The sequence below is a fragment of the Chiloscyllium plagiosum genome, unplaced genomic scaffold (assembly GCF_037043375.1).
Source record: "Chiloscyllium plagiosum isolate Xiang-an unplaced genomic scaffold, Cpla_swu_hap1 HiC_scaffold_5, whole genome shotgun sequence".
In the NCBI taxonomy this organism is placed as follows: domain Eukaryota; kingdom Metazoa; phylum Chordata; class Chondrichthyes; order Orectolobiformes; family Hemiscylliidae; genus Chiloscyllium; species Chiloscyllium plagiosum.
This window is the reverse complement of record NW_028270143.1, coordinates 58,996,635-59,020,608: the sequence shown is the minus strand read 5'-3', so window position 1 is coordinate 59,020,608 and position 23,974 is coordinate 58,996,635. Positions and strand designations below refer to the sequence as shown.

The 23,974-nt window shown below is 40.7% G+C and overlaps 1 protein-coding gene across 10 annotated transcripts in view; it reads right to left on the bottom strand.

The window, feature by feature from the left end:
- The window catches only part of pkd1l1 (polycystin 1 like 1, transient receptor potential channel interacting), a 288,595-nt gene that overhangs the window by 25,946 nt on the left and 238,675 nt on the right, over nt 1–23,974 (bottom strand). For 5 of the 10 annotated variants that reach the window (XM_087987215.1, XM_087987214.1, XM_087987216.1 and 2 more), the window contains 6 exons: nt 21,032–21,207; nt 12,992–13,226; nt 12,399–12,503; nt 8,585–8,725; nt 6,630–6,764; nt 3,826–4,056 (listed from right to left, as the gene is read on the bottom strand). In XM_087987215.1, coding sequence (XP_087843341.1) covers nt 3,826–4,056; nt 6,630–6,764; nt 8,585–8,725; nt 12,399–12,503; nt 12,992–13,226; nt 21,032–21,207 — 1,023 coding nt within the window. Of the gene's footprint in view, nt 1–3,825; nt 4,057–6,629; nt 6,765–8,584; nt 8,726–12,398; nt 12,504–12,991; nt 13,227–13,488; nt 13,608–21,031; nt 21,208–23,974 lie in introns of those variants that run through there. The other 5 variants (XM_087987217.1, XM_087987219.1, XM_087987220.1 and 2 more) reach the window with 5 other exon arrangements.

Genomic DNA, 23,974 nt, shown 5'->3' with positions numbered 1-23,974 from the left:
CAAATGCCTTACTGAAGTCCATATAGATCACATCTCCTGCTCTGCCCCCATCAATCTTCTTTGTTACTTCTTCAAAAAACTCTTTCAGACGATATGATAGTCTCTGCTGTTCTGGCCTGTAACTGATTCTGCACATCTCCTGGATCTTCATTCCAACAGGAATTCCTCAAACATGCCCACCATATATCCTTCCTATGAGTGGACTGGAGTGGCAAACTGTCTCTCATTTTCACGTTAACATCTTGTAGCCTCACTCACTGTCCTGAGCTCTGATGTGACTGGCTTCCAGCAAGAATTTTATTTTCCCTTAATGCAGCAATACCTGTGCTATCTGCATAACATAAGAAATTGAGTGTGGTAATGAAAATGCAAGCACTTATAGGAGAGATTCCACAAAGCACTCACTGAACGTGTGTTTGGTCTCTCAGTTTAAGAGCAAACCACTTTGTGAGCAGTGAATACAGAATTCAAAGATGTAGAAGTAAATCTGTGCTTTATTGTCAGCCCCACAAAGTGGAGCATTGCACAGTGCAAGGACATCAAAGCTCAGATGTTGAACTTTCTGCGATTGCATGAGAAGTTGCCGTGGGATGGAATGTGTCATGTATTTGAGGAAGGACCAGGATGGGAATGGTCTTTGAAAGAGGATGGGAAGATGAGTTTGGTGGTGGCAGCGCACTGAAGATGATGGAAATGACAGGAAAGGAATAGCTGAATGTGCGGACGGTTGGGTTTGAGGAACAGAGACAAGAGGAAACTTAGCTATTTCTGGGAGGAAGAGGAAAGAGTGAGCCGCATGTACTCCATGCTGCGCCATCCTTCTCCAGTGGCTCCAATCTAATACCACCTTGGTGGCTGTCAATAGGAATGCAGCTGTGCAAATAACTTCAGACAGTGGGACAAGTTTCCTGGGACGAAACAATGAGCAACATGTATGATACCATTATGTCAGCTAAGGGTGTAAATATCTCACACTCTGTCTTACCTTAAAGCATGACACATTACTAGAAGTATGCTCCTCAGTTGTATTCTATTATCTTGCCAAGCACAATATGTCTGATGAATGTCATATAAGTGCACTACCACCACCAAATTCATCTTCCCATTCTCTTTCAAAGACCATTTCCATCCTGGTCCTTCCTCAAATACATGACACGGCAACTTCTCATGTAATCGCAGAAAGTTCAACATCTGAGCTTTGATATCCTTGCACTGTGCAATGCTCCACTTTGTGGGGCTGACAATAAAGCACAGATTTACTTCTACATCTTTGAATTCTGTATTCACTGCTCACAAAGTGGTTTGCTCTTAAACTGAGAGACCAAATACACGTTCAGTGAGTGCTTTGTAGAATCTCTCCTATCAGTCCTGAGCTTCCAGTTGCTTGCTTTTTAAAATTCAATCCCAGTTTCTCACACACAAGGTCTGTCCTCAACCAGTTGCACTAGCCTCATGAAGATCACAACCTCATCATCTTCCATGGACTCCATATTGTCCTCTGGAGTCAACAATGAATTTTACAATTTCACACTGCATACTTTGTCCTCAATTTTAATTGCCTTACTGGTGCATAATGATTGGAATCTTGTTTTTCATTTGTTTTAGGACAGAGTTCTGTAATATTTTACATTTTTACTAAAACTACTACTGCTCCCTTTGCCTTTGGCAATTAATCTCTCCTGCCCCCTAGCTTATCTCAGACCTGCCTCCTAAATACCAAAATGTGTTTTTGGTGAAGATTGAGACCATCTGAGCAGCTGCCTTTGCTACTTTTCTCCTGTCTCCTTTAGCCCACCAGGCCAAATATCCTTCAAATGCTTCCTCGGCCCTCGGTCTGAAATTGTGTATTGCTGTAATTTCTCTCAGTCTTCCCTCATGTCCTCTCCAGATTCATCTTGTCCACGATACCTACCTATTATTCTTTTAATGATATTCTCACACTAAGCCAATGATCACAAACCTGAGATCATCCAAGTTCTGCTGATCATGTTTAAATTGGCAGCAAGACCCACTCTCTTATCATACCTGTGATCACTGGCCCACACAGCCCGACAAGTCCCGTCAGGCAACTTTTGATTTTAAACTGCTTAACATGGTTTGGCCCTTCATATCTCTGTAATCTCCTCCTGCCTCTCAATTCTCAGAATAGTGTTTCTGGCCTCTCAAGTAACCCCAACATTCGGTGTCCCACCACCATTGTGTGCCATGTAGGCAGTTGCCTATGCCCCAAACTTTGTAATGCTCTCCCTTAAACTCTAAGGCTTGCCTTCTGCCTTTAAGACACTCCTTAAAACCCCAAGATGCTTTGACTAATTCTTTGGTTATCTGCACTAATATCCACAATGCAACACATTGTCTTACTTAGTTTACAATGTGTGAAGCACTTAGGGATGTTTATCACAATAAGCACAAGTTGCGTACAAACTGTTTTTGTTGTTGAAGGAAGCCACAGATGATACAAAATTCTTCAAGAAACAAAATTATAAAAATAGTTTTCTAACATTGATAATGGATAATTATTTGCATTTGAATGGTAAACAACAACCAAATAGCTTGGAAGTCCAAAATATATCATCATATTTCAAGCTGAGAGATATGTAGATATAAATTTGTGTTTGTGCAGGGTGTTGAATTCAGTGCCAGCTTATATTTGATGCTTAAAGGCTGAGAAGTAGTTACTCCTCGCACAGAAGTGGGAACATTTTGTCATACAGAATTATTGTTATAACATTGCACAAGTGAACCGCAGAATATTTGAGTAAACTGCATTGATATTGCAATACAGAATTGTAGGTAATTGATGCGTTAGTCAAATACATAATTTTGTGATGCCTTCTCCTAATAAAAGAAATCTGTCAAACAAACCTCATGATTAATATTCATTGTTTTTGTCATTGCTGTAATGAATGCATGCTAAGTATGTCATGTTAAGATATCCAAATAACCTAAATAGACACATTGTCCTACTGACATGACTTGCAAGCCACTGGAAACTGCCATGTTTTACAAGTGCATGAAAAGGAAAACTATCATTCCCAGAATTTCAATAAAATGATCAGAAGTACAAAAACTACACTGCAACAAAATACTATCTGATGAGTCATAAACGTTCCGTTGATAATAGGCAAGACAACTTTTCTGGACAGACTATTTGTACGACTGGTTAAAGACTCAGTGGAGAGCTAGCAGCCTTGAAATACAGTTGCTTCAAACACTTTACAAGGCTTAAATTATTAAGCTTATTTATTCCACAATGGTCATGTCATTCAGAACAGGAATTTATGTGCATTCTCTTGGTCTAAGTTATGCTGACTACAGCTTACATTTACAAACTTATAAAGAACAAGGCATACATATCCATATCTTTCAAAATGTCCACAAGAGTGTGTCTATCACCTGGCATTTATAACTTTTTCACCTTTGTTAAAGCACTTGCAATTTTTGATTAAATATAACTCACAGCTCATGGAATCAATTAATTTAAAAAGCCTATTCCTCTCTACCCCAGCCTCTCTTTAGCTTCCTATTTCTGTCCCAGCCTATATCCTATATTTTTGTCCATTAGAAATGGAAGGGCCTTCTGATGCATTAAAATAGAGATATTATATTAAGAATACAGTTAATGAATTGCTTATTTAATATTGGGAAATTATCTTCCAATTAGTAATAAGATATCTTTTATCTAAATGTTTTGAAAAAAACACTTGCAAAGTACAAATTGCTTTAAAAATTCCTACAATCATATTATTTGTTTTTTCTAAATTCAGTGAAAGGCCAGTCAAAATAATCCACAAATATCACAATAATAATCAAAGTTGCACCTACCAATCCAGCCCAAAGAATGGTCATAATAATAAAAAATGTTCCATAGTAGGCACCAATGGATAGCTGGTTTAACTTGTATAAAGTTGAAAGCGTTCTCATTTCACTTATGCCCATGAAGTACATCAAAACTGTCTGAAAAGCTCTCACTGTGGTGCTGAATGAATAAGATTCTGACAGGAATAGCAGGTTGCCCAGGCAGGAATATGCCAGAATGACTAAAATACAACATAGCTGTAAAATAGAGAAGAACACAGAAACATCATGTTAAAATTGATGAATTCCTGTAGTAGAAAAGTTGTAAATTCAAACTAACGTGTCTTTAGTGTACATTTTTTAATGAATGCAGTTCAATTAAAAGCCAGATGATAATATTATCAATGAGCATCACAACAGATCTTAATTGGAACACTGAACATTAGTTGACACCATCTAATAACGAGAGTGTAACAGAACTCAAATTTGCTTGATTAAATAGCCGGTGAAATTAATCCAATATAACAATACCCTGGTAACAGCTGAAAAAAAACGTTCTTTGCAACGTAACTTTCATGTCACAGGATGTTGTGTGCCTCTGTGCTCATCACAGAATCTGTCTGATCTCTTTGCTGATACTGTTATATTTGAAAACATTTATACAGGAAAAAGGGGTGTCCAGTGCTGTTACATTAAAAAGAATTCAGTGACATACTCATCCAAAATTGAAATGAAACTGTTTGCACAATGGGTGAATAACAAATGAAAGGAATTTAAATTAGAACCAGAGTTCAAATGTAATGAGGCAGTCAAAGACGTATATAAATATGACATAAAAATAATCTTCCAATGCCAATTGTGATGAATGGTAATGCATGCTGATTACAGAAAACAGGGCAGGATTGTGATTTGTTTGCCAAGTATAAGGAGGCTGCAAGGTGATTTAGACAAGTTGATCGAGTGGGAAAATTCATGGCAGATGTAGTAGAACATTGATAAATATGAAGCTATACACTTTGGTGTGGAAGATTCATAAAAATGATATAAGGGATGATGAGTTGTTATCATTATGAAGAAATGCACAACAAAGATCTTTTCATTAGAATAAGAATACTTTTGGGCCTTTGTTGAATTTGGCAGCAAGAAAGACTTTCAAAGATTTGCCAAGGTTTTATTGTAAATCCAAGATATAGTCAGAACATCATTTTCCACCTTTCAGATCCTTTTTGAGTCCAGAAACCAACACCCCAATGGGGAAGAATTTTTTAAAATCAGCCAACTATTACACATCTCTCGAGCAGGTAGGATTTGAACACAGTGTTCTCACACTACCACTGCACCAGAGGGACCCCTCCACTCTCTGAGCTGAGGAAGAGCTGAGCTCACCCCAACAAGCATCACCTGCTCTCAAGGAATTCTGGAGCAAATCTGGTTGAGCCTTCAAAGGACCTGACAATTATCACTGAAATGAAGGGGCAAATTTTCAAAATCAAAATCATACATGGGTAGAAATTTGTCTTGAGCATTATTGAATCTGCTGCTAATTATGCACAATGTCTGAGATTTAACTGTACTGAATATAAATTAATATCAGTTAGGTGCTTGGCCAATTGATCCCCTATATTTCACCCTCCTTACGAAATCAATTTCTAAATCCAAACTTTCTTATTCAGCTTTATAGTGAGTCAGGTAAAGATGAAGAGAATTTGCTGTGGGGAGTAAAAGTTGAAATAAAAGAGAGTTTTAATTTACATTTCAATGAAGAGTACAACAGGGGCACCACCACACACACATAAAAAATGAGGTATCACCATGGTGCAGGTGCGCAACAGGACAAGTTGCATGCTAAACAGCATAAACAGCAAGTGACAAACAGATTTGTGATCCCAAAACCAACAGATCAGATCTTAAACTCTGCGCTCTTGCCACATCCAATTGTGAATGTTGCTGGACAATTAAACAACTCACTGGAGGAGGAGGCTCCACAATATCATCCAGAGTTCATTGCCCAGAGTGATACTTGGTCCCCACCCTATTGAATACCCAGGTATTGTCTGGATGTTTTGTGAATTCATCAGATAACATTCCTTTAAAGTGTGAGCCCTCGCTGGGTCCTTCCAGACAGACTGACTCCACTTTAAAAGATATGGAATGTAAATTACAGCTATACAAATGTTCAGCCATCTTAGAAACTGTCATCTTAATTTACTGGATTGCTGTTTCAGTCTTTTAAAATTAAGCTAGGAGCTTTTAGGTGCATAAGTACATAGCATCATCTTAACAAATGATCTCAGATATAAACATGGATTTACAACAATGTGAATACATGTTAAAAACTTATACTCACCAGCTGCCTGGTTTCAGAGTGACTGGGCTTCATCAAGTAGCAGAAATCAGTTGGCACAGGAAGAGCCCAAGAAATTCCATGATTTCAATATAGACTGAGAGTAGGAACAGGAGCTTTAGGAAGACAAGCTTCAACACTGAAAGCCTGGAGTAGTAGGAGCAGATGGAAGTCCTTGGACATGACATGGGACTGTGAGAGCAGGAGGAAGGGAATCCACCGAAGAGATCACTGCTAGTGGTCTACTTATCTCCAAGGCACAGGGGAAAAGAGTAGAAAATGCCTTATGGGGTTTACAGGCCACAGAACAGGAGGACTGTGGCAAACTATGTTATCAAATTATTGTAAGGTCCCTGTTTTACTACCAGTGTTAACACAGAACAAAACTTGATGAAGTCAACCTGAAGGAGGGACTTACTAACCTCGTTAATTTCACAGTACTTAAACAATAGTTTGAAGTAAACTGAATCAACATAACTCTTCTTACCATTGGGAACATCAGGCAGGAATAGGACAATCGCAACATTGTTACACATGGGGCGATCAACTTGTTAACACGTAGCAAACGAATACTTTTTATTAACAGCAGGAACACAATCAAACCATGAAGGAAACGTTTCACCTGCCAGTGAAACAAAAGTGTTGTTAGTTTTAAATTTTTAAAAAATCTGTGATATAGAAGTTGCAGTCTTTACAACACTGATCTAGTGAATGGTATTCCTGGAGCTGGAGTAAGAGAGAGCAAGGAACCTTCTCGTTTTGGTCTCCTCATTTGAGGAAGGATGTGGTAGCACTGAATGGCCCTTGACAGCCTCAGGATACAACAGTGAGTTCAACAACTTCACAGCATGATCACTGTTCTCCATTTTGATCACACACCTCACCTCCACTTGCTCCTCTCCCTCCTTTGTCAACAGCACAGGAACGATTATGTTTCAGCTTCCTTCAGCTTTGACGTCTCTCAAGATTAATTTTCCTTCTCTCACTCTGCAGAGGCTGCCAGGTCTACTAAAATTCTCTCGCACTTCCTTTTTTTAAAATATATTTCAGGTCTCCAACATCTGTGCTAATTTCATATATTTCAATCCTGAGAGAGTTCAAAAGAATTTCATGTGGGATTTGAACAGCTAACAGAGTTAGCTGATTCAAACTTCTGTCCCAAAGTGTGCTCACTTGCTATTCCGTATTCCCTGTTTCTCTTTACTTCTCTTCTTAGGCATTAACTGTCATTTTACTTCCCACAGTGAATGAATGGTTTCCACCTGAGAACTAACCAATTTTATCCAGAACAGTTGAGTTAGTGGTAACTTAGTGGCTATTGTTCCTGCTATCCAAATCTTTGAAAGAAGATTCTGTAACATCTTCAGGTGACTGCTTTATTTCTTTAAAATATTGTTGTTGCTGCTCTTCATCTTCATGTCGTCATCTCTCAAATAATGTGCACTTTTCACACTTTGGAATATTCTACTTATATGTTGGAACGTAGGAAAAGGAGTTGGCCATTAAGCCACTGAAGCCTGTTCTGTCAGTTTACTGAGATCATGGTTGATTTGTGGCCTAACTCCACATAACTAGCATTAGTCCACATCCCTTAATACTTTGCATACAATCTCAGGTTTGAAACTAACAACTGATCTAGCATCAAGTGAAGCATCATGCTGGAAATCTAAAAATAATCGCTGCAAATACACAAGCAGTCAGACAGCAGACAAAAAGAGTAACATTTCAAACTGATAACTAAATGTTAAAAATGGAGAGGTATGAACACAGAAAATGGAGGATGGACTCATATCTTCGCCGTGCACTGAGGGGAGGGATGTGTAGAAGTTCAAGGGGGAAGGTTTATTGTACAATGTCTTTCACCATGCCATAATTTTCTCTTTGTTATTTACTTGCTTCTGTTCAAAATATGCTTAAACACCATTACATGAACCTGAGGAACAGTCACTGGACCCCAAATGTTAACTGTTTACTCTCTATAGATGCTGTCAGACCTGCTGAATTTCACCAACAATTTTTGTTTTTGTTATATGCATCTCTTCCAGTTCTGACAAAAATTCATTGACCTGAACCTTTAAGTTTGTGTTTCTCTCTAATGGGGTTATGTATCGCCTGCTTATTGAATACTTCTTCAGTCATGAATTTTATTTTCACAGAAAACAATGCACACTTGCAGCACGTAGGAAAAAATTGGATGCCATTGTGCATGGAGTTTTCTAACTATTTTATATTTACCTTCTGCAGATGGAAAGTAATGTGGAATGTGCTCATTGAACATCTTTTCATCTCTAATACAGTTGAATGTCCACATGTCAATGTAATTATGTAAATGATTCCAAAATGTATGGTGGTTGTATAGCATCATTAAACAAATGCTGGAAAACAATGCTCTGCACATTTCTTTCCTACAGCAAAGTTCCTCTAGCTGTTTCCTGTTCTCACCTGCATCCATGCAGAGATAAAGCTCATATCTACAAAGGCTTTGAAATATCCACTGTGAAGATGGTCAATAATGTCCACAGCCAATACGAAGTAAAACACATAATATACATAATAGAAGAGACTGACCATGACAATTCCGATCTAGAAAAGAACAGGAGACACAGACTGTAAACTGTATACCTCACACATTGTTTTACTTATGGATTACATTTAAGTCCAGTAACAGTGGAAGTCTGCAGAAAACTGAAAAACAAATGGTATACATAATCTAACCAATAAAATTAACAAAATTCTGGTAAACCACTTCACATTGCAAGAGTTCAGAAACAACACTGACTGTCAGTGTACCTAATTTAGACATACTGACCACTCAATGAAACTCAGTTTATTGCAGCTTAAACATCAGTTACTTCAAATACTGTATTCCATAAACTGAATGCAAAAGAAGACTTGCTTTTATATTACACCATTTATGATTTCAGCAGATTTACGGACAGTCAAATACTTTGGAAGTGTAGTCAGTATTGTAATGTAGAAAATGTGAAACCAGTTTGACCATAGGAAAGTCTCACAAACAGCAAGATCATAATGACTAGGTCATTTGTGTTTCTTTAGTGATGCTGTTTGAGGGATATGGAAGAATTTCAAGGCTTTTTTTTCAACTAGTGCCACGTGACCTTTTCTAAGCACTTGAGAAAACAGTAGTATAACTGAGCAGCATTCCCACAGTACCAGCCTGGATTGTTATGCACACATTTCTAAAGTGGAACATGAACCCTCAACTTTCTAAAACTGCAAAGAACCTCTGAACCCACACCTAATGATTGTCAGGAAGGTGGTGATTTGTTACAGTCCGTCTGGTACAGGTCCATCTAGGGAGTTCCAGGATCCTGATCTATTAACGGTGAAGTATAGTTTCCAGTAAGGATATTTTGTGCCTTAAAGAAGATCAAACAACTGTTTGAGGCTCCGATCCTTCAGCAAATTCCATCCTTCTTGGCAGTAGAGGTCATACGTTTTGAAGATGCTGTCAACGAAGACTTGGTTAATTACTATGATGCATCTTGTAGATTGCATATAGTACTGCTCTACTAGCCATTGCTCACAAATGGTACAAATGTTGAAAGTGTGTTGCTGATGTAGTGTGGATGAGCAGAGGGATCTTGGTGTCCATGTACACAGATCTCTGAAAGTTGCCACCCAGGTAAATAGTGCGGTGAGGAAGGCATATGGCGTACTGGCTTTTATTGGTAGAGGAATTGAGTTTCGGAGTCCTGAGGTCATGATGCAGTTGTATAAGACTCTGGTACGGCCGCATCTGGAATATTGTGTGCAGTTTTGGTCGCCATACTATAGGAAGGATGTGGAGGCATTGGAACGGGTGCAGAGGAGGTTTACCAGGATGTTGCCTGGTATGGAAGGAAAATCGTATGAGGAAAGACTGAGGCACTTGGGGCTGTTTTCACTAGAGAAAAGAAGGTTTAGGGGTGACTTGATTGAGGTGTACAAGATGATTAGGGGGTTAGATAGGGTCGACAGTATGAACCTTTTCCCGCGTATTGAGTCGGGTATTACAAGGGGGCATAGCTTTAAATTAAGGGGGGGTAGATATAGGACTGATGTTAGGGGTAGGTTCTTCACTCAGCGAGTCGTTAGTTCATGGAATGCCCTGCCAGTAACAGTGGTGCACTCTCCCTCTTTATGGGCATTTAAGAGGGCATTGGATAGGTATATGGAGGATAGTGGGTTAGTGTAGTTTAGGTGGGCTTGGATCGGCGCAACATCGAGGGCCCAAGGGCCTGTACTGCGCTGTATTCTTCTATGTTCTATGTTCTATGTTCTATGGACTATTTTCTGCTATATGGTGTCAAGTGTCTTCTTGGAGCAAGTGGAGAGAATTGCATTACAGTCCTGACTGTACCTTTGTAGATAGTGGATTATTTAGGGAAAAAGGAGTGATCTACTCATTGCAAACTTCTTTGCCTCTCCCTTGGGTGGCTCTGCAATGGTAATTGAATATCAAGGGGAAAATGATTAGCTTTTCTCTTGGAAATGGTTATTGGTTGGTACTTGTGCTGTCTGAATTTTCTTATTTTCTGCGCAGAAACTGTGGGCGATCAAGTATGAACACATATGGGAGTTAGGAGAAGAAGTAGGCAATTTGGCTCCTTGAGCCATTCTACTACTCGATAAGGTCATAGCTAAACTAATTGCAACCTTAATCCTCCATTGGCATTCCACATCATTATAGAATGGCACCAATTACCACATTGGGATTTAAACCCAGGTGCCCAGAATATTAGCTGGTGTCTAGATTAATAGCCTAACAATAATAACACTAGGCCAAAACCTCCCTAAGGAGGCTAGCCAGAAATTACCATTAATGCCTCCCCTCTGCTTTCTATCCATGCCAATATGTACGGCTCAGTGGTTAGCACTGCTGCCTCACAGTGCCAGGGGCCCAGGTTCAATTCCAACCTCGGGCAACTGTCTGTCTGGAGTTTGCACATTCTCCTGGTGTTTGCGTGGGTTTCCTCCAGGTGCCCCAGTCTCCTCCCACAATCCAAAGATGTGCAGGTTAGGTGAATTGGCCATGCTAAATTGCCCATTATGCAGGGGTACATCTGGGTGGGTTACTCTTCGGAGGGTCGGTATGGACTTGTTGGGCCGAAGGGCCTGTTTCCATACTGTAGGTAATCTAAAAAAAAAGTCTCCCCTATACCCATAGACTTTTATATCCTCCATAACCTTTGATGTGGCACCTTATCTGAAAGCAATCTAGAAATCTAAGTGCAATACTTCAACCTGTTCCCCTTAATTCACAGCACATGACTTCTTACTTCTTCAAAAACTCCAATAAATTAGTTAAACAGAATCTAGTTTTCACAATGTCATGTTAACTGTCCTGTTTACCTTAAACTTTTCTGACTGCCTGGCCATAACATCTTCAGTCATGACTTCTAACATGGTTCTGGTATTAAGCTAAGTAGCCTATAATTTTGTGCTTGCTGTCTCCCTTCCTTTTTTTTTTGAATAAAGGAGGTACATTTCTATTTTCCAATCTAAAGGAACTTAGCTCAAATTTCAGGAATTTTGGGAAATTACGACAAATGCACCAACTGTTTCACTAGCCAATTCCTAAAACCCAACATCCTAATATGAAGTCCATTAGGAAGCAAGGACCAGTCAGCCCCCAGCTCCAACAAGACGCTCAGTAAAAGTCACCAAAGGTAAAGTCACCACAGTCCTCCAGATGACAAGAAAGTATTTTGAAAGTCCCTTCACACTTCACATTTTCTCACATAATTGAAGCTGTTTGTATCCCACAATTTTCTGGTCATCCCTGTCTGAGGCTGCTTCTCTGGAGGATAAAGTCTCCTCCAAGCTATGGAATTTCTGTGTGGCAGAGTTTTGATTCCTAGAAGTGACAAATGCAACAAAAAAGGAGAGAAATGGAATCTGAAACTGAATTTTACTGTGAAAATTTGAATTGTTAATGCTCTATGTACATTTATTCTGATAATAAATGGCTCATCAAACAGACATTAAGCGCTCAACAATCTGTTTTTGTCAGCTCTTTTCAAATACAAGGCAGCATCATGAATTGTCAAACTGTATCATAGCATTCCACGCATGGGATGCCACGATGATGAAAGTCGAAGCTATTGTATCTATTTTGGTCTCCACCCTCCAGATAATTATCTTCTGAGTTCTTCATTTCTTGTCAATATTCCCGACCTGTCACACAAGTGAGGGTTGAGACAAAACTTTAATTTAATTTGATCGAAACAATTTACTACAACAAGCTTCTGACCTCCAACCAGTTCCAAGGCTCCTGCCAGTAACTCAGCATGCCCCTCTGAGTCATCTTGCACACCTGGAAGTACAGGTGAAGTAGAATAAGGGCCAGGAACAAAAGCTGCAAAGCACAACAACAGTGGCATAAATGTAAAATGCAAGCGCAAGGTACAAACACTTAAAATCAGATGAAATAATTTCTCCATTATTTTCAAAGGTTTCATTTATGTTATGCAACTAATAAGTTTATGATATTTGTATATGAGATGGTGAGCTAATTTCATTGTTTAATGTGGTTGGAATTGAATTCAAAGTGATGGCTGGGCACTCAATTCTATATCTGGTAAACATGGGCCAAGTGTCCAGAACTGCACTTCGTTCTGCAGAAATGAATACTTTCACCGAGAGATGCCATAAAGTTGTTTGATGCCAAAAGTAAAAAAGCACTTTAAAACGTAGACACTGAATAACAAAATTGGAAAAGGACTTTGAATGTTCAATATGATTTCATTTACATTCTGACTGTAGCTTGTCACCTTAAAACAATTTATTCATATTTACTCCAAAGAAAAGCAGCCAGTATTTTAATCCGTGACCTGGAATTCTCACCTCAAAAGCCATGATGAAGTAATTCACAACAGAGTTCTTCTGGTAAATGCTGACTGACTCTATACGAGCTGATGGAAGTACACCCCCTAATGGTGGAAACTCTGCCAGCAGAGACACTGTCGTGAAGAGGTTGGTGGGAGGATTGTACAGAGTGAACTCAACCATCACTGCTCTCGTGTTCTGATTAATCCACCTAGTTTCCTTCAGTGTTAGCAATGTTGCATACGTCTTGTGCCTAAAATGTAGAGGGAGGGAGTTAGTCTGAATAGCAAAATAAATACTAGTTCAGTCTGCACTACTGAAAACATAAATAATGCTTACATAGTTTTTGCTGAAATTGTTTCAACTACAATTGTCCTTCACACAGGAAAATTAATTGCTCCATTCATTTGCTATTGTATTATCCAGTCAACAGCTACATTGTTGTGACTCACAATATTCCTAATTCTGCAACATTTCAGAAATATTAATATTAAAGATGTTTTCTTTTAGTATACCTACTCTCGATGATAGATCATCTTCAAGGTTTCATCTCACACTTTTCAATCCACCTGGAAAAGGTTAATCTCAATTGTAATCTTCAATTTTTCTGATTATTCCACTCTCCATCTCTGCCCTTATATGTATCATAAATGGAGTTAGGTTACAGATCAGTCACAATCTCATCAAAAGGTAGAACAGGCTTAAAGGGCTGAATGGTCTATTCCTGTTCCAATGTTTTTATGTCACAATTCAGGAAAGGAACATGGAAGAAACCAATCAAGAAGCTATGAGAATCAAATATCCCGAAGCAAAGAAACCAAATAATATTTTATTGAGAAGTACATCCACTCAATCATAAAGATTGAATTACCTCGCACAAGGCTCAGGACAAGGATAGATGCGTTACAGTTAAGGGGAGGAAAGGGGACAGACAGTGCAGAGATCCCCTGTGGACATTCCCCTCAGCAATAAGTATACCATTTTGGATACTGCTGGGGGGGAATGACCTAACAGAGGAAAGCCAGAGTAGTCAGTTCTGACTGGCCCTGACACTGTGGCAAAGAAAGGAAGGAGGCAGAATAGAAAAGTACTCGTGGTAGGGGACTCGATAGTTAGGGGAATCGACAGGAGATTTTGTGGTCAGGATCGGGATTCCCGGAAGGTATGTTGCCTCCCTGGTGCCAGGGTCCGGGACATCTCCGATCGGGTGTATAAGGTTCTAAAAGGGGAGAGCGAACAGCCAGAAATCGCGTTACATATTGGTACTAATGATATAGCCAGAAAAAGGATTGAGGATATAAAAAGTGATTTCAGGGAGTTAGGATGGAAGCTGCAAAGCAGGACGAACAGAGTAGTGTTCTCTAGTTTACTACCGGTGCCACGAGATAGCGAGGCGAGGAACAGGGAGCAGGCGCAGCTTAACACATGGCTGCGCAGCTGGTGTAGGAGGAAGGGCTTCAGATATGTAGATAATTGGGATGCCTTCTGGGGAAGGTGGGACCTGTACATGAAGAACGGTTTGCATCTGAACTGGAAGGGGACCAGTGTCCTGGGTGGAAGGTTTGCTCGAGTAGTTCGAGAGGGTTTAAGCTAGTAGGGCAGGGGGGTGGGAACCTGAGCTGTATACCGGAGGTGAGAGTTGATGCAGATGAGGCAATAGCAAGAGGTAGACCAGCTCGTGGGAAGGATTTTCCTGAGAAGGAACCAAGGGATCAGTTAAAGTGTGTTTGCTTTAAGGAGTATCAGGAATAAAAGTGACGAACTTAGAGCATGGATCAGTACCTGGTGCTATGATGTTGTGGCCATAACAGAGACATGGGTTTCTCAGGGGCAGGAATGGTTGCTGGATGTTCCAGGGTTTAGAGCATTTAAAAAGAATAGGGAGGGGGGGGAAAGAGGAGGGGGTGTAGCACTACTAATCAGAGAGGGTATCACAGCTACAGAAGCTTCTATTGTCGAGGAAGATCTGCCTACCGAGTCAGTATGGGTGGAAATTAAGAACAGCAAGGGAGCAGTCACCTCGTTAGGGGTTTACTACAGGCCCCCCAATAGTAGCAGGGAGATGGAAGAAAGCATAGGTCGGCAGATTTTGGAAAAGTGTGGATGTAGTAGGGTTGTTGCAATGGGTAACTTTAACTTTCCCAATATTGATTGGAAGCTCCTTCAAGCAGAAGATTTGAATGGAACTGTTTTTGTAAGGTGTGTTCAGGAGGGTTTCCTAACTCAGTACGTTGACAGGCCGACGAGGGGAGAGGCCATTCTAGACTTGGTGCTCGGAAACGAGCCGGGGCAGGTATCAGATCCTGTGGTGGGAGAGTATTTTGGTGATAGTGACCACAACTGCCTCACATTCTACATAGCTATGGAGAAGGAGAGAATTAGGCAAAATGGGAGAATATTTGACTGGGAAAGAGGAAACTATGATGCGATTAGACATGAGTTAGGAAGCATGGACTGGGAGCAATTGTTCCATGGAAAAGGCACTATAAACATGTGGAGACAGTTGTTGCAAGTGATGAATAAATATGTCCCTCTGAGATAGGCAAGAAGGGGTAAGATAACGAGAGTGGTGGATGACGAGAGCGGTGGACCTTCTCATCAAAAGGAAGAAGGTAGCTTACATAAGATGGAGGAAGCTAGGGTCAAGCTCAGCTCTAGAGGATTACAGGCAGGTGAGGAAGGAGCTCAAAAATGGTCTGAGGAGAGCCAGGAGGAGGCACGAGAAAGGTTTGGCAGAACGGATTAGGGAGAACACAAAGGCATTTTACACTTATGTGAGGAATAAGAGAATGGTCAAAGAAAGAGTAGGGCCGATCAGGGATAGCATAGGGAACTTGTGTGTGGAGTCTGAGGAGGTAGGTGAAGCCCTAAATGAGTTTTTTGGTTCTGTCTTTACGAAAGAAACAAACTTGTAATGAATGAAACCTTTGAAGAGCAGGTGTGCATGCTGGAATGGATTGAGATTGAGGAAGCTGATGTGCTGAAAATTTTGTCAAACATTAAGATTGACAAGTCGCCAGGCCTGGACCAGATTTGTCCTCGGCTGCTTTGGGAAACGAGAAGTGCAATTGCTTCGCCACTTGCAAAGATCTTTGCATCCTCGCTCTCCACTGGAGTTGTACCTGAGGACTGGAGAGAGGCAAATGTAATTCCTCTCTTCAAGAAAGGAAATAGGGAAATCCCTGGCAATTACAGACCAGTAAGTCTCACGTCTGTCATCTGCAAGGTGTTAGAAAGGATACTGAGGGATAGGATTTATGACCATCTGGAAGAGGATGGCTTGATTAAATACAGTCAACACGGGTTTGTGAGGGGCAGGTCATGCCTCACAAACCTTATCGAGTTCTTTGAGGATGTGACTAGAAAAGTTGATGAGGGTCGAGCTGTGGATGTGGTGCATATGGACTTCAGCAAGGCATTTGCTAAGGTTTTCGAGGAGAAAGTGAGGTCTGCAGATGCTGGAGATCAGAGCTGAAAATGTGTTGCTGGAAAAGCGCAGCAGGTCAGGCAGCATCCAAGGAACAGGAGAATCGACGTTTCGGGCATAAGCCCTTCTTCAGATTCCAAGGTTTCCCATGGTAGGCTTGTTCAGAAGGTCAGGAGGAATGGGATACAGGGGAACTTAGCTGTCTGGATACAGAATTGGCTGGCCAACAGAAGACAGCGAGTGGTAGTAGAAGGAAACTATTCTGCCTGGAAGTCAGTGGTGAGTGGTGTTCCATAGGGCTCTGTCCTTGGGCCTCTACTGTTTGTAATTTTTATTAATGACTTGGATGAGGGGATTGAAGGATACTGTCAACAACACAGACGTGAGACTTACTGGTCTGTAATTGCCAGGGATTTCCCTATTTCCTTTCTTGAAGAGAGGAATTACATTTGCCTCTCTCCAGTCCTCAGGCCTCTACTGTTTGTAATTTTTATTAATGACTTGGATGAGGGGATTGAAGGATGGGTCAGCAAGTTTGCAGACGACACAAAGATTGGAGGTGTTGTTGACAGTATCGAGGGCTGTTGTAGGCTTCAGCGGGACATTGACAGGATGCAGAGATGGGCTGAGAGGTGGGAAATGGAGTTCAACCTGGATAAATGTGAGGTGATGCATTTTGGAAGGTCGAATTTGAAAGCTGAGTACAGGATTAAGGATAGGATTCTTGGCAGTGTGGAGGAACAGAGGGATCTTGGTGTGCAGGTATATAGATTCCTTAAAATGGCCACCCAAGTGGACAGGGTTGTTAAGAAAGCAAATGGTGTTTTGGCTTTCATCAACAGGGGGATGAGTTTAAGAGTCGTGAGATCTTGTTGCAGCTCTATAAAACTTTGGTTAGACCGCACTTGGAATAGTGCATCCAATTCTGGTCACCCTATTATAGGAAAGATGTGGATGCTTTGGTGAGGGTTCAGAGGAGGTTTACCAGGATGCTGCCTGGACTGGAGGGCTTATCTTATGAAGAGAGGTTGACTGAGCTCGGACTTTTTTCATCTGAGCAAAGGAGGAGGAGAGGGGACCTATTGAGGTATACAAGATAATGAGAGGCATAGATAGAGTCGATAGCCAGAGACTATTTCCCAAGGCGGAAATGGCTAACATGAGGGGTCATAGTTTTAGGCTGGTTGGAGGAAAGTAAAGAGAGGATGTCAGAGGCGGGTTCTTTACACAGAGAGTTGTGAGAGCATGGAATGCATTGCCAGCAGCAGTTGTGGAAGCGAGGTTATTGGGGACATTTAAGAGACTGCTGGACATGCATTTTTGCATCCTCACAGAAATTTGAGGTTGCATACATGAGGATCAATGGTCGGCACAACATCGTGGGCTGAAGGGCCTGTTCTGTGCTGTACTGTTCTATGTTCTATGTTCTAATTCTCAAATGACAGAGCAATTCAGGTTTATTAAGGTTAGAAAACTCTGAGGGGCCAGATCATGTCCACATCAGAAACTAAATCAGTAGTGAGCCATCAGACCAGAAAGCAGCTGTTCCTGAAGCCACAACATGCTGCGGACCAGCTAGAGAGCTGGAGAATTGGACACTGCCCTTCAGCGTGGACAAAGTCCAACCTTCTGCTAATCTGGTCGGCCAGCACAGCAAGATCCCAGTAGTGGACACAGCCAGAAATGCAGGGAGAAAGTGAGGACTGCAGAAGCTGGAAAAGCACAGCTGGTCAGGCAGCATCCCAGGAGCAGGAGAATCGACGTTTCTAGTAAAAGCTCTTCATCAGGAATTGCAGGCAGACAGACCCATGCTGGATGTCAGCAAGAACCCTCGATCCAGCGATGTCAGGGGAACAGAGTGCAGAATGGGAAGCATTTGTCTACATTAGGCAAGGGTTTGTGGGTGGGTTTTAATTTCTTAGTGGCACAAAGGAAGAAGGGTGGGGTACCCGGGTAATCTTCTTGCCAACCATTTCATGGAGTGGGAAAGTCTATAGTTGAACTAATTGAACTTTCAAAGTTCAAACCATTCTAATTAATTCTTTGAACACGGTGGTGTGCTGGTGATTTTTTTGAAATTGATGGGTAAGATCAGTGCAAGTGTGGTGGGCTGGGAATCGAAAGTATTTACATGTCCTCATGCTGAAGTATACATGGTCATGTAATACCTACAGCCACATCTCTTACGTCCCATTCATTCAGATCAAAATTTGTGTATTTCTCTCCACAATCAAAGAAACGAACAACAAACTGTATTATAGCCTAATGTCAAGGCACATATCAAGGTCCATATCAAGGCACAGAGTGATAATGCCTAAATCTTTCTCTATTTCAAATGTTGGCAGGAAAGAATCACATGAATGTGCCTGAACCTCACCATGTTGGAATGTGGTATGAACGGTGAGAGCATGTTTATTGTCATGATATCTCTGACTTCCAAAGTATTGACAGAAAACAGTGATCTGTCTTCATCATTTATCATAAGATCTGATATGAAGAGTGATGTACTGTCATGCTCCATCTCAGATACCAGGAGTAAAAGGCAACACTCTCATTGTCCACATCAGGAGTTAACAATAAATAACAAATCCTCAGACTTGACATCGAAGTTATTTCTAAGCAGATGCATCCAAAAAGAAGTCTCACATTCTATGGTAATTGCATGGTTTTGATCAAGACTCGCATGGGATTCCCACCATTTCACATGCTACAAGATGAATTTTATTGGCAAACTCTTGAATAGCTATCAGCTCAGTGTTAGCTTGATGTTAGGGTAGGGTGCATAAATCCTTGATTATTGTTACCCTTATCAAGTCATCACCTGCTGTATATCACACAAACACATGAAAAGGCCTACAGCCACCACCTTTGCCTTTGTGAGGTACCCAGTCTATCTCAGGTCACTTTCAAAGGGGTAGGTGCTTCAAAATATTGAACAACAGATGAAGCTACCCGCCTCTTGTACCTACTTTGCAGTATTCCCCACGATCGGATGCTTTCATCAAATCAAAAAGATGTTTTGGCTATCACAAAATTAAGGAATGTGGTATATGACTTTTAGTGCCACAGTGATGCCAGATATATAGGCCATATGTCCCAATAACTGGAATACCATATCAAACAACATGTCCTTTTTAACCAGCTACAGCAGTCCGGGCATCAACTTTGTGTAACCAGCCATACTTGCAATCTCCAAAACACCAAATCAGCATTATAAGGTGATTGTGCTAATGGACAGAATTTACTAAATAATCATGACTGTGCTAGGAATTACACTGGAAGCCAATTTAAGATTATCAGTCAGATTCACAGTATCACTGATTTGCTGTGATAGAAGCCAAATGCATTGATAGACAAAAGAGATTTGTCCGTATATTGCACTTTCTCGTTAAAGATTATGGAGCCTTCCCTATTTCTTGCTGCATTCCCCAGATCAATAACCTCTCCAATCAAAGTTTATCTGCCTAGTCTGAGTTTAAGCAGTTTCTGCTGCCAACCATGTTCCAGCTCATCAGCTATTTCTTTCATGCCATCCAAATTGATGTTCCCTTTCTAAGTTTGGTTCTTGTGTCTGAATCCTAATGAGTGAAAGGTGAAAAACTTTGACTCTGTGTTTCCTTTCAGCAATGTTTAAGTTCCATACCAGTAAGCAATTGTATGACTGGTTTGGAATATTCTCCTAGTTGTCTTGAGTATCTCAATGGGTGCACCAGAATTTTATTTTATTATCTTTCTGATAGAAATGCAGCATCCAGAGTTCTTTCTGCTTTTGTTTTCTATACTGCTCTTTGTTCTTTGATTCGTTAAAAAGTCTACAGTATAAGAACAGGCCCTTTGGCCCACCAAGAATGCACCAACACATGTTGCCTTTCTAAACTAAAAACCTTCTGTCTCTCTGCAGTTATATCCCTCTATTCCTAAAGTTCATGGAACTGTCAAGATGCCTCTTAAATGTTGTTATTGTATCTGCTTCCACTTCCTCTGGCAGCACATTCCAAGCACTTACCACCTTCTGTACAGAACAAAAAAAAGTGCCATTCACATTTTCTTTAAACTTACCTCTTTTTACTTTAAACATATGTCCCCTATTCATTGACATTTCTACCCAGGGGAAAAGACTCTGACTATTCATTCTATCCATGCCTTTTATAATTTTGCAAACTTCTATCAGGTCACCCCTCATCCTTGGACATTCAAGTGAAAACAAACCAGGTTTGTCCAATCTCACCTCATAGCTAATATCCTCCAAACCAGGCAATATTCTGAGAAACCATTCCTGTACCTATCTCTAAAGCCTCCACATCCTTCTGGTAGTGCAGTGACCAGAACTGGACACAATAAGTCCATTTCACATTTGTGCCAAATATCACCCTTTTGGAGAGGGAGTGGAAATTTTGTCAGGTTTATCTGTGATAGGGATGTATGAACAAATTTCTGATAAACAGATCTCAAAAAAAAGCATACTATAAAACAACACTTATAGGTACGGCTTTCATTCAAAAGGCAAAATGACAAGAACTAATACACATCTTGCCTTGTTTAAATTTGTTGTAAAAAAGTTTTTCATGGAAAATACCAACAAGAATTAAAATATTGGTGTATTAAACGATGAAAGGATCAGACTATCTTACCGAGTTCTACTGAGGTTAATCACAGATCCCGTTCCTCTGTAGCAATTAAATTGGCCACACTGGCTGGACTGCTCAATTCCTACATGCTTCGTCGTGTTTGAATGGGCTGGATTGTGGATCACAGTGGTGTATGGAGATCGACAATGCTGGATAAATCCTGACAATACTTCTGGAATCTAAAAATACAGAGATCAGGTTAAAAAAGAAAACATCTAAACCACAGTTTGGTTCTTAACTTTCCAGATCAGAAAAATATCAAGCTGCTGAGTAGAAATGCTGTTAGTTAGTGGGTCTGAGTTGGATGCTATGGAAGCCCTTGGAGATCATGGTCCAGGGAGAAGGAGAAATAGTTTCTGCTAGTTGTTCTGTGATTATTTGAAACACGCGTACAGATGTGAAATCTAGGAAGGCAGAATGAGGGAAGAGAGTAGCATTGTCAGATAATCTGTTGCTTTGGTGACAGGGACATGTCCCACCATGCAGTTGGTAGAATGTAAATGTATTTTACAAACCAGCAATTGAAACCTAGTCACAGTAATTGTAAAACCCACACTGGGCTATTGTGGTGCAGTGGTAGTGTCCCCACCTCTGGCCCAAACTTGTGGTTAATTCCTGCCTGTGCCACAGGCATGTCATGACATATCCAAACAGGTTGATTAAAATAAATCTATATCTCTAAGGGCTTGTTGGTGCAGTAGTAGTGTCCCTACCTCTGACCCAGGGTCAAATCCCATCTGACCTAGAACCAGAGGTCTGTCATAGCATATCTGAACAGGTTGATTAAGAAAACAAAAAGCATAAACTTTCACAGTTCATTTATGTCCTTTCGGGAAGAAAATCTGTTGTTTTTACATGGTCTAGTCTCGACCCACAGCAGTCTGGTTGACTCTTAACTGCCCTCCGCAATGGCCTAAAAACACACCCTACTGTGCCAATCACAACAGAAACATAACGCAATTAGGGAATGACAACAAATGCTGGCCACACCAAAAGAAGTGCAAGGAAATAAAGGCTCAGAGGCATAAGAAAATATCTCAGGTGTGCAAATTTATCCCCGCACTAGGATTTAGAGTGTAGTTTCAAGTGGTGAAAACTAGTGAACTGTGAAAACTGTGTGTGCGCGTGAGTGAGTAAGTGAGAGAGAGAGAGACAGAGAGACAGAGAGAAAGAGCAACACAAAGTGAGTGAATGAGTGCGTGAGAGACAGACAGTCTAAATGGTTCAACATCACGTTGTCTGCAGCTTGCATTTCTTACTCGATAGCAGGATGAGATACTGTTTGCTTCTGAATAAGTCGATGGTGAGTACTTGCTGGACAAGGCAGAAGTCTGATTCCTTCCTAGGGACCCAGAATTTCAGAGAGAATGCAATAATGCTGGTTGCTTTGGCTATTACATGCCAGTTTGCAAGAATTGTGGGCAGATCTTACAAACAGACAAACAAGGAATAAGAGAAGACCAATCAGTCCTTCAAAACCTGCTGTGCCATTCAATGAGATCACTGGTGATCTGATCTTAACTTCAACTCTACATTTTTGCATACCCCCAATAACCCTTCATTTTCTGACCATAAGCTCCCAACAGCTTCTCAATGGCCTAACACATTTATATCAATTGAAATTGAAAATGCAAAAGGCCACTAAACCTTTACAAGATTGAAATAATTGATCCAGAAGCATATGGATTCACTTAGCTGGTGGTTAAGCAGCTTCTTTCAGAGTTAAAGACATAAAAGTTATTTTTGAAAATTTTGTCCTTGGGAACTCAATGAAGCTCAGGCAAAACAGCTTTCACCTTTCATTTTAAAAGACTGATTATCAGAAAAAGTAGCATCATGGATGACTTACACAGAGTCTGATCAACTAAAGCACCCCAGTTAACTTCTTGGATTTTGGGATGGTATTTTCAAGATGGGGCTCACAAGATTTTCCCACATGTTCTTGAATCAGGCTGAAACAAATTCTGGCATCTTATGTTATAATTTTACCTTTCTGAGATACCTCACTATCAAACTCACTCTTTGTTTGTGCCTCTTTCCTTTGAACAGGGATCAGTTTAGGTCATTTGGCTGGAGGATTGGTTTGCAGAGCAGTGTGATGCCAACAGTGTGGATTCAATTCCCATCAAGGGCTCTCCTTCTCAACCTCTTCGCTCGCCTGAGGTCTGGTGGCCCTCAGGTTAAATCATCATCAGTCACTTCTCTCTCAAGTGAGAGAGCAGCCCCTATTGTCTGTTAAGACTATGGCGACACAGCATTTCTTCAAACATTTTTTGTGATACGTTCCAACATCTGAAACTTTATGGGCAGCAGTTTATAATTTATCTGTTATGTGGCAGACCAGCCAGGGAACTTATCTGAAGATAGATCAGGCTTGAGGATCTGAATGGCACATTTTTGTACCAATGTTCCAATGACTGAAAGCAGCAATTATGACATAATTGCACCAAAATAATCTCACTGGCCTAGAAAGGCTAATTCTATATTTGGTTAATGACAAATTTCTCCATGATAAAAAAAATCAGACATTGTTAAGAGGATAGTTTTCTTAAAGTTTGTACATTATATTTTAGCTTCTGTCTTAATCCAATCATAATCATTATCTCACTCTGAATACTTCAATCAAAAGTAGGAGATAAAGGGCATGATTTCCTCTCCCTGGAAATGGCGAGAGAGATGCCAAGAAGGGGAAATAATGGGTGAGTTGTCCTGGAGAGAGATTTTCCCCCTCTTGCCCTTTCAGAAGTTATTTACTGGGACAGAAGGTCTTTGGGCAACTATGGGCCTTGGAAGCTAACAACCACATGGCATGAACATTAAATTCACTAAATTTTCAAATCTCCCCTCTCCTCACCCCATCCCAGATCCAACCCTCCAACTCAGATCCGCCTCCTTGACCTTACCTACCTGTCCATCTTCCTTCCCACCTATCCACACCACACTTCC